The sequence below is a fragment of the Bombina bombina genome, chromosome 4 (genome assembly GCF_027579735.1).
Source record: "Bombina bombina isolate aBomBom1 chromosome 4, aBomBom1.pri, whole genome shotgun sequence".
Taxonomy (NCBI): domain Eukaryota; kingdom Metazoa; phylum Chordata; class Amphibia; order Anura; family Bombinatoridae; genus Bombina; species Bombina bombina.
The window spans coordinates 969726096-969737440 of NC_069502.1; the positions used below are offsets into that span (position 1 = coordinate 969726096).

At 36.2% G+C, this 11345-nt stretch overlaps 1 protein-coding gene across 1 annotated transcript in view; it reads left to right on the forward strand.

Annotated features, from left to right (window-relative positions):
- The window catches only part of SLC24A3 (solute carrier family 24 member 3), a 905365-nt gene that overhangs the window by 813756 nt on the left and 80264 nt on the right, over positions 1-11345 (forward strand). The window contains exons 9-11 of the mRNA XM_053712005.1: positions 2201-2254; positions 2956-3089; positions 4794-4954. Of these exons, the coding sequence (XP_053567980.1) occupies positions 2201-2254; positions 2956-3089; positions 4794-4954 (349 nt within the window). The remainder of the gene's footprint in view (positions 1-2200; positions 2255-2955; positions 3090-4793; positions 4955-11345) is intronic.

Consider the following 11345-nt stretch of genomic DNA (forward strand, 5'->3'; position numbering starts at 1 on the left):
GTTTTTCCACCACTTTTTCTTTGAGTGCTCGCACTTGATGTCCTTCTTTTCTTTCCCCCTTTTGATACATTTAGCATTGAGGACAGTGAGTACCCCCCATGTCATCTGATATATATCAATAATTTACTGTCTAGTATTTCTAGACTCATAAATAGTATTACTTATCTGTGGGGCATCTATTGAAAATTACCCTTTAACTACTATTTTACAATATCTTGATTAATTAAACCTATATTAGCGCTAGTCTGTTGGTAGTTGGAAGGATAGAAATTTATGTATTTAATAGTCATCCGTTTATATGTATATATGACTATATAGTCTAGATGAATTAAACCTATATTTAGTGCTATTGTATAGTCTGTCAGTAGTTGGAAGGATAGAAATTTATATATGTATTTAATAGTAATATATACATGATATCTTGTAAAAACATCTTTAGGAAATTTAAGAAAACTAAATTAATATCCGGAACATCTAGAAATGGTGTTAAATAATTCTGTTCTTACAATCCTTTTTATTTCATACTCTCATTTTCATGATTATAAATTACAGGAATTTAATCTTCGTAAACAGGAAAATAATTTTCTGCTGTGTTCTTCTTCATTTTAAAAGAAAACGGAAAAAAAACGTTTTTCTCAATGAATAAAAATAATAAAAATAATAATTATCTGTGCTTACAAATGTGGACATTGCAGCCTCTTATGGACGTCTTATAAAAAAAAAAAAGAAGTATGTAATCTATATTGGATAACGCCAATAGTGGCACATTGCTGATGAGCACTAACACAATCGTAAATCGTTAACAAATGTGTATATTTTTTTTCATATTGAGACTGTTGTATTTTGTTGGTTTGCAATAAAGCACTTTAAAATAACAGCAGGAGCGAGCTACACTGTGTATAATGGCGCGGTTGGGCCGGGCTGTTACTATACAGCTGGCCCAATGCGCTGTGTGAAACAAACAGACCCGCTCAGAAGAGCACAGAGAGCGGGTCTGTAAAACAGCTGTTTTTTTTAAAAATTAAAAGGGAATATTATGTTTTACAAAGTTTGGCTAATATAATGTTATATAATTCTGCACTATGTACAGAATTATATAACATTATTTTTAAGGTTTACTGTCCCTTTAAGTGTTTGATCTGTCTCTTGAATACATTTGTTCCCTTTGCTCTTGGTCTAACATCTAATAATAAGGTAAAAATCCAGTAAAAAAGTTTCATTGCTCACAAGAATGTCTTACAGCTTTGCAGACCGGGAAAGGCTAAAGGGCAGGGTTTAAAATTCCTGAGAGACAATCATCAATCAATGTGTTGCCTTTTTGCAGCACTGCTCCATATTTGACTCTTCTCTTCAAACAGTGTTTTGCTCTGCCTGCACTGTGTTAAGGAAAACTTACACAGTGGAGCTAGAACATAATTCTGTTTGAACAGAACAGCCTGTTGTGGAGTACCACTGCAAAGTTAAAATGCAAACAGGTCCTGCATGTGTCCCATTCTTTCTACAGACATGCTACATTTTCTGTGCTAACCTCTCAGATCACAGCATTTTCTGCCTTAGGGCTGGTGGCATAATGGTTAGAGGGACACTGTTATGTGGATACCCCCCTCTCAGAAGTATAAGCTATGCAGATAGAAGTTTAAAGATGGTATGCGTGATCTCCCAGTCACTATCCAATTGTATCAGTTTTCTTAGCAGGGAGTCCGTATGGGCAACAGGTGATAGGACTTGCTTACCCCGACTGTGAGTTTCAGTACTGGTTTCTGTCACAACAGGTAAAAACCCCTGGCCTTGTTTTCCATTCTTCAGGACAAACAGCTGATCAGTTTGTACATAGTTATGTTCCTGCTTGACAAGCTTTTCCTGCACCAGTTGCAGTACATGCTGTGTTAGTGGAAACTGTGTTACTGATGATCTATAATAGATAGGGAGAATTAAATTAATTACTGAATGAATGAACAAATTTCAGATAAAATTCATTTCAATTTATTCATTCGTTTGGCAAACAAATAATAAAAACAAATGTCTCACGTGTAATAGAAACTTATATGACGCTTCCATTCAGGGTCAAATTACTTTCATAACCCAAACTAGCTCTTTAGAAAGCTCAAGAAACACGCATTTTACCTATGGTTATAGACAGATAGATGTATTTTATTGTTTTCACATAGACATTATAATTTATTGATGTATTTCTTCTCAGGTGGGAGTCCCTAATTCTAGTCATGATGTACGCTATTTACATCATTATAATGAAGTAAGTAAAATATTATATTTAGATTGAGGTTCTGTATTCACAGTCTTTAAAGATCCATAAATGTGACGTATTTTAAAATCTGAGGTGATCAATGTTTCCTGTATTATATTCCAGTCATAACTGGGATATATCTATATTTATTTAATGCTACAAGACAAGGATTTCCTAACTGTCACCAATGAACCACACTTTAGGGGACCTCAAATATCTATACAATATTTTAGTGGTCAAAGGTGTTACAAGAGAGTAGCTTAATCTGGTCAGTGTCATGATACTTTTGAGACTGCCACATGCACTTTTGAAAAGCATTTAGACCACATTGGAAATACATTTTAAAAATTTAAGGGACACTGAGGAAACATTAACTTTTATTTTTATTTTATATCCATAACACATATTATTAAAACCTAATTGTTAGATATAGAGGGTGGATTCATAAGACATATAATTTAATAAGGATTAAACATTTAAATGTAATAAAATAGTACCAAGGATTTGTCTAGTTTATTGAGTATATTATATTCTATTTATTTTATATTGTAGAATATATTTTATTGTATATTTTAAAAATAGTTGAAAGTGAACTAATTTTTATAATATTGTTTCAGCATTAGTTTAATTCAATTGTTCCGTTGTATTCAGTATTTAGCTATATGCCTTTGTTATACGAACCAGCGGTTCAGTTGTTTTGTTTTCTGCAGGTACAACTCAAATATACACGAATGTTTTGAAAAGCGAACAAAAGGGGGAGCAAACATTGCAAATGGACTTGCAAGTAATGCAGAATTAGACGATAACATTAACTGTGATGCAACTGTGGTTTTGCTTAAAAAAGGTAATATTTTGTCCTGTGTTTTATTCAGCATTGCCCTTTTAATTTAAAACAGATTTTAAAAAAAATTCTCTCAAGAAGTTCTGAGTTTTATGTACCAAGCTAGGGACAACATATTCCCCAAAATATGCAGTGGCGTCTCCAGAAAATAATTATAAGGAGGGCACATTGCGGAGTTCTACCCTTTTGGGTGGGTCCATGATAGGAGGTGGCATGACCGGGGGTGGTCAGCAAGTGTAGTTGTTCAGTCTGCAGGCAGAGTCAGGGCGAGGTTGGGCCTTACCTGGGAAAAAATTGACAAAGTTGGGTTAAAAAACAAGGGCCAGTCGAACTTGCGGGGCACATGAGGGGAAGCCATTATTCTGTGGGGGTGGCTAGTGCCCCCTCTGGCGATGTCACTGAAAAGAGGAAATGGATCTTGTCGACACCTTAAACATTTCCTAGTGAATAAAAGTTTTTGTCATTTCTGGGACCAAAATGAACTCATTTGTGCCTCATGAATTCATTTGTGCCTCATGAATTCAAACTACTTGATTCTGATGATAAAAATCTGGAAAATCCCCATTTATGAAAGATGTCACTATTTATTACACATCTTGTATGTTCAATCAAGGCAGATAATCCAACAGAGAGATGTGCATTATTAAGCATAGTATGTAATACATATTTTACAGACATTAATTTCGTTATACAATGTGTGCAATGATAAACTAGAATGTTGAAAAAATTATAAGGAATTATCATTATTATTGTATAAAAAAAACAGAGAGACAGGAAGATGCAGAAACTTAGAGAGACACAGACACACAGAGAGAGAAAGAGACATAGAAAGATATATAGATAGATATAGATAGAGAGAGAGAGAGAGATTGATATATATAGATAGAGAGATAGATAGACAGACAGGTGGATAGCTATAGATAGACAGATTGATAGCTATAGATTGACAGATGGATAGATAAAGATTGACATATGAATAGATAAATATAGACAGATGGATATAGATAGATAGATAGATAGATAGATAGATAGACAGATGGATATAGATAGATAGATAGATAGATGTATTGATAGATATAAATAGACAGATTGATAGAGATAAACACACATATGGATAGACGGACGGATGGATGGATGGATAGATAGATATATAGATAGATATAGACAGATAGATAGATATAGACAGACAGATGGATAGATATAGATAGACAGATGATAGACAGATGGATAAACATAGACAGATGGATAGATAGATAGATAGATAGATAGATAGATAGATGGATTGACAAAATGAATAGACGGATGGATGGACAAGATGGATAGATGACTGGATGAATGGACAGATAGGCCGATTGATAGAAGGATAGATTAATTGGCAGATGAATAGATAGATAGATAGATAGATAGATAGATAGATAGATAGATAGATAGAGGGACAAAGTGCTGCGGAATCTGTTGGCGCTCTACAAATAACCGATAATAATAATAATAGTGGATAGATGGATGGATAGATAGATAGAGGGACGAAGTGGATAGATCGATAATGGATAGAAGGCTAAATTGAAAAACAGATGGAAAGGTAGGTGGATGGATAGACAGAAAGAAAGATAGACGGATGGATAGATAGATGAACAGATAGATAAGATACACTACTATACTTAACAGTTTTTTGATGGAAAGATTAATCTCAGCATATTTTGTTCCCAGGAAACTTTCATCGTAAGACATCGGTGATAATGGTTGATGAGTTACTATCTGCTTATCCACACCAGCTTTCATTCTCTGAAGCCGGGCTCAGGATTATGATAACAAGTCACTTTCCCCCTAAAACTCGTCTCTCAATGGCCAGTCGTATGTTGATAAATGAGGTGAATGATTTTTTGGCACTATACATCTTATTGGTGGAATGTTTAGTACTAGCTACATTTGCCTGGGTTTTACTAAGTATTTCTGTACAGGGGATTGCATGCAGAAAATAGTTAAAAGGACAACTAAATATCTTTTTTGTCATATGTAGTAAAACCCTTTGCAATATATTTTTATTTATGTATATTATTTATATTTTCATCTTTCTTTCATGTAATTGGCAAGAGTCCATGAGCTAGTGACGTATGGGATATACAATCTTACTAGGAGGGGCAAAGTTTCCCAAACCTCAATATGCCTATAAATACACCCCACACCACACCCACAATTCAGTTTTACAAACTTTGCCTCCTATGGAGGTGGTGAAGTAAGTTTGTGCTAGATTTTTATGATTCCTTCTATGATAAGCGCTTCTAAGCATTCTGAAGCCCAATTCCTCTCAGAGTATAGTGTTTGTCAGAGGGATGTGAAGAGAGTATCGCCTATTGATTTTATGGTTTCCCTTGCGGGAAATCTTTTCAAGGGTTCTCCGTTATCTCTGTTAGGGGTTAATAATATTTATTATAGGGTTTTTGAGGCGGGAGTGAGGCGGTTTAGGGGTTAATACATTTATTAGAGTAGCGGCTAGGTCCGGTCGGCAGATTAGGGGTTAATAAGTGTAGATATGTTAAAAATGGAATGTATTTATTACAGTTAATATACAATGAAAATACAATATAATACATACAAATTAAAAAGCTTCTAAAATTCTTCCTAAAATCTCTATGGATCCATGAGATATAAGTCTTAAGGATATAGTGTTACCTATATCTGTGGTGTTGGAACAAATATTACGTTAGCTCCGACAACAGTCTAAGACCATAGTATTATGGTCTATAAAGTGCAGTTTAAGCACAGATATTTACAAACAGCAGATGTGATGTAAATGGACAAAATTGGCGTAGTACAATGTCAATAATTGTACTGACTCTACCAGCGGGCGGTAAAAAGCAGCGTTAGGAGCCCTTAACGCTGCTTTTGACGGCTAACGCAGAACTCTAAATCTAGGCGTAAATTCCTATTTAAAACTAAATACTTACCTATAAAATAAACACTAAGCTAGCTACAACATAACAGTTACATTGTAGCTATCTTAGGTTTTATTTTTATTTCACAGGCAAGTTTGTATTTATTTTAACTAGGTAGAATAGTTAATAGTAACTATTTACTAGCTGCCTAGATAAAATAAATACAAATTGACTTGTAAAATAAAACCTAACCTGAGTTACATTAACACCTAACCTTACATTACAATTAAATAAATTACATTAATTAAACACAATTAACTAAATTACAAAAACAAACAAACACTAAATTACATAAAATAAAAAAGAAATGATCAAATATTTAAATTAATTACACCTAATCTAATAGCCCTATCAAAATAAAAAAGCCCCCCAAAATAAAAAAAAACCCTAGCCTAAACTAAACTGCCTTAAAAGTGCCTTTTGCGGAGCATTGCCCCAAAGAAATCAGCTCTTTTACCTGTAAAAAAAAATACAAACAACCCCCCCACCCACACAACCAAAAAACCCACCACCCACACAACCAAACCCCCCAAATAAAAACCTATCTAAAAAAACCTAAGCTCCCCATTGCCCTGAAAAGGGCATTTGGATGGGCATTGCCCTTAAAACGGCATTTAGCTCTTTTTCAGCCCAAACCCTAATCTAAAAATAAAACCCACCCAATAAACCCTTAAAAAAAAACTAAAACTAACCTCTGAAGATCCACTTACAGTTTTTGAAGACCGGACATCCATACTCAACGAATCGGCAGAAGTCTTCATCCAAGCGGCAAGAAGTCCTCAATGAAGCCGGGAGAAGTCTTCATCCAAGCGGGCCGAAGTCTTTATCCAAGCCGGCAGAAGTCTTCATCCAGACGGCATCTTCTATCTTCATCCATCCGGCGCGGAGCGGCTCCATCTTCAAGACATCCGGCGCGGAGCATCCTCTTCTTTCCACGGTGACTGAAGAATGAAGGTTCCTTTAAGGGACGTCATCCAAGATGGCGTCCCTTGAATGCCGATTGGCTGATAGATTTCTATCAGCCAATCGGAATTCAAGGTGAAAAAATCCTATTGGCTGATGCAATCATCCAAGCGGGCTAGAGAATGGTTATTCTGATTCCCTCTTGGGACGGTACTACTATTTCTATGGAAATTGGTACTTGTTTTCAGGATTCTTTCGAATTTGAATATAACCTTAGTAGAGCATATTCACGTACTGTTTATATATTTAGCTCAGCTTTATCTGTGGCTGACATTACTGTTCTCTCAACCTTTGTTGAACAGTTAGCATAAGCAGTTTTAGATTCTTAAGTATATAACTCTGTTTATTTACTTTAGATGTATTCATTTAATTATGTTTACTATATCTGCTATGATTTCAAATATATTTTATTATCTCTCTCTTGTTAGGATAATATTTGTTTGATTTCTATTATCTCCACTATTTCTGGAGGTTTTGAGTTTTTTTTCTGCCCTACTTTTATTCTGGTGATGTAGATCAGTTGGTGAATGTCCTGACTACTAGCGCTTGTTCTAGATCCAAGGGTCATAGATTAATTTCCCGGCAGGGTTAATACAGCTCTTTGGCCTTTGAGTTCAATTTATTGTGTACCATTTATTTGGATAATAATAACTACTGTTTTTATCAGTTGCTAATTTGGTTAACTCAGAGTGTACGCACTGAAGAAACATTTTTTTGTATCCTTCTGTGAGAAAAACGCTATATAATTACTAGTTATAAGACTGCATGAAGGTGCTGTTCTCAAACCAGTCTTTCTGGTGGGGGGGCATATTAAATTGTTTTTGGATGAACTCAGTCCAAATTCTATATTATTCTTAGGGTTTGAATAGGTTTTTAGAATGAGCCCTCCTATGGGAAGAATCTTTCTTTCTCAGTACACTCTGTGAATTTGTTTCAGGAGTGATTATGCCAGTGCTTTTTGCTGAAACAGGATTTGGGTTTCTATTCAATTCTATTCTTTCTCCCTAAGAAGAAAGGTTTATTCAGTCTATTCTTGGATCTAAAGACTTTTATATTGTTTTGTTAGTCTCAACTTTTAAGTTGGCGATTATAAGGACTAGTATGCCTTTTTGTTAAGGTCATTTCATGTCCACTCCCATTTTTATGGATGTTTATCCTCATATTTTATTTTATTTAGACCACTTGTGGATTCTGTGTTTTTCTTTTAAGCTTTACCAATTTGTCGCTTTCCATTTGGTTTAGTGACAGCTTTATGAATCTTTTCAAAGGTTCTTGGTGCCGTTCTTTCTGTCTTCAGACAGTAGGGTATTGTGGTGCTTCCTTATTTGGATGGCATCTTGGTATTAGCCTAAACTTTTCTTTTATTAAAGCCGGAGCATGCTAATGCACTGTGGCTGAGCTCTGTAGCAACCTGAGGGTTGAAGGTTCGATTCCCGGCGAGGTCCATTCAGCCTTTCATCCTTCCGAGGTTGATTAAATGAGCAGCGTCTTGAGTCCCTTACGGGTGATTAGATGCGCTTTACAAGTACTCAATACATACATCTGAAAGAGCAGTATTCAAATATATGGACTATTCTTTTTTGTGGAATCCCTCATGAATCAACTAAGTTTTGTGAGGATTCATTTTACCTAAGAGTTTCGTGATTCCTCAGACAAGGGTCACTTCTTTTTGGGTTTCTAGATGGATTCTGTGTTCATGTCTTTGTCTTTATCTGACAAAAGTCAATTGTGAATGGCGTTAGCCTGTCTAACTTAACAGTCTAGAATATTTCTTTCAGTGGCTATGTGCATGTAAGTTTTAGGTCTCATAACTGCAGCATCGGGCGTGGTTCCCTTTGCTTATTTTTTTATCTGAGATCTCTTTTTGCTTTGCATACTGAATCAATGATATAGGGATTGTTTTTAGATATCACAGTTGATATTTTTAAATCCTAACACTCTACTCTCTCTGTTTTGGTGATTAGTCTATCATCATTTTATTCAGGGGGCTCCTTTTGTTCGTCCTTCCTGGACTGTATTCTTAATGAATGCAAGTCTTACAGGTTGGGGAGCTGTCTGAGGGTCTTTTGACAGCACAAGGGGTTTGGAAACTTCAAGAGGCGAGGTTTCCAATCGATATTTTAGAACTCTGTGCTATTTTTTCAGAGCTCTTTCAGGCTTGGCCTCTTTTAGGAGAGAACTTTTTAATTTGTTGATTTCAGACAGACAATATCACAACTGTGGCCTATGTCAATCAACAATAGGGACTCGTTATTCCTTAGCAATTAGGAAGTTTCTTGAATACGTTCTTCGATGGAATTCATCTCCTGTCTATTTTCTATGATTTTAGACATTTGAGAGATGGATTATCACAATTTCCCAGGTACCTTTTCAGGTCCAGGGATCCTCAGGTGAAGATGGTGGATGCATTAGCAGTGTCTTGGTTTTGCAACCTGACTACATCTTTCCGCATCTGTTTTCTTCCACAGGTGATTTCCAAGATTATATTGGAACAGTGTCATGTGTTTCTGATAGCATCAGCATGGCCTCACAGGTTTTGTATGTGGATCTTGTTCGCATGTCCAGTTGCCATTCTTGGCCGCTTTCGCTTTGGCCAGCCCTCTTGTTTTAGAGGCTATTTTTCCATCGGGATCTCAAATTACTAATTTGGGGGTATGGAAATTGATTAGTGTTTAGTCATAGAGGTTTCTCTGACTCAGTTTTTATCGCTATGTTGCAGGCTTATAAGTCTGTTTAAGGAACATGTATTATCAGGCTGGTTGACTAGTTTCGGCAGTGCCCTAATCATAAACCTGGTTTATGATTACGGCACTGCCGAAACTAGTCAACCAGCCTGCATTCTTTTTACCCTTTTGCTTTGATGTTTTAAATTGAAGAATAAAGATTTGACTTTTATGTACACAAGGAACGACTGCTGCCTCATCTTTTGGATTCTATCTACTTTGGGGATGACAAAGAGTCCCCCTTCTTGGCAGTCGGTCTCCTCAAGGACCCTCACACTCTGGCTATTACACAGTGAAGTTGCTAGAGAGTAAGTGCCGTGTTTTCCTGATGGTGATAGGCTGAAGGCGACACACCCCTGATTTTGCATACCCCTGATGACGTCACACACTACACTACGGAGGCCCGGAATTTGAAAGTGCAGGAGAACGGAGAGGAGCTAACCCTTGCAAGGGAACCGGCGGTCTTTGCCGAAGTTTGTCCCTATTTAGGACTATACCTCTGAGGAGTTCGCACTCATATATCTACCGGGTTACCAGAGACTTTTAACGGCAGAAGGGTGAGTTCTTTGTTTTCACCCTATTCTGCTTCAGTGGATGCCTTAGAGGACTGGGGTAGTTACAGATTGTGCAATTGTTTGGGGGGGGGGGGTTTGCACCACTGCTACAAGCCTGGTTTTTTACACGGTACACTTTGCCCATCACTGACTTTTTCCAGAGTGTCACTTCATCCTGATTGAGTGTTCATGTTACATCTGGGACAGCTTTCTCTATGTTGTTATATTTTATAGTGTTCTTCTCATAAATTCTCTTGGCATTCTTTTAGAATTCCTAGGATTTTACAGTTTTTCAGGATGGTTTGGATAAGTTTGTCTGCAAATTTTTTGAAGGGACAAATCTCTGTTCTTTCTGTTTTATTTCCTAGAAAGCTTGTTTAAACTTCCTGATATTCACTGTTTTGTTCAGGCTTTGGTTGGTATCAAGCCTGTTCATTTATTGACTTCTCCTTTTTGGGGTCTTATTTGGTTTAAAGATTTTGCAGGCTCTTTTCTTTTGAGCCTATATTTTCTTTGAAGATTATCTACTTTCTTGGAAAGTGTTGTTTCTTTTGACTATCTCCTCTGCTACAAGAGTTTCTGATTTATCAGCTCTCTCTTGTGTGTCTCATCTGATTTTCTCATCTAGATAAGTTGTTTTGTGGACTTCTTTTTTTCCTAAGGTTGTGAATTTGAACAACATTAGTAGAGAAATTGTTGTTCCTTCTTTGTGTCCTAATCCTAAAGAATTCTTTGAGTTCTTTACATCCTTTGGATGTGGTAAGAGCTTTATAATTCTATATCAAGGTTACTAGGATTTCAGAAGACTTCTAGTCTATTTGCTGTTTTTCTGGTTCCAGAAAAGGTTAGGAAGCCTCTGCCATTTCTTTGGCATCCTACTATTAACAGCTCATTCTACTAAGTCTAGTCGCCATTTCTTGGGCTTTTTCAGAATGAACCTTAAGTTGAACAAATTTGCAAATCAGTGATTTGGTCTTCTTTGCATACTTTTATTGTTTTTACCATTTTTTGTATTTGCTTCTTCTGAAGCAGTCTTTGGTAGGAAAAGTTCTCCAGGCAGCTGTTTCGGTTTGATGCTACTGCTTT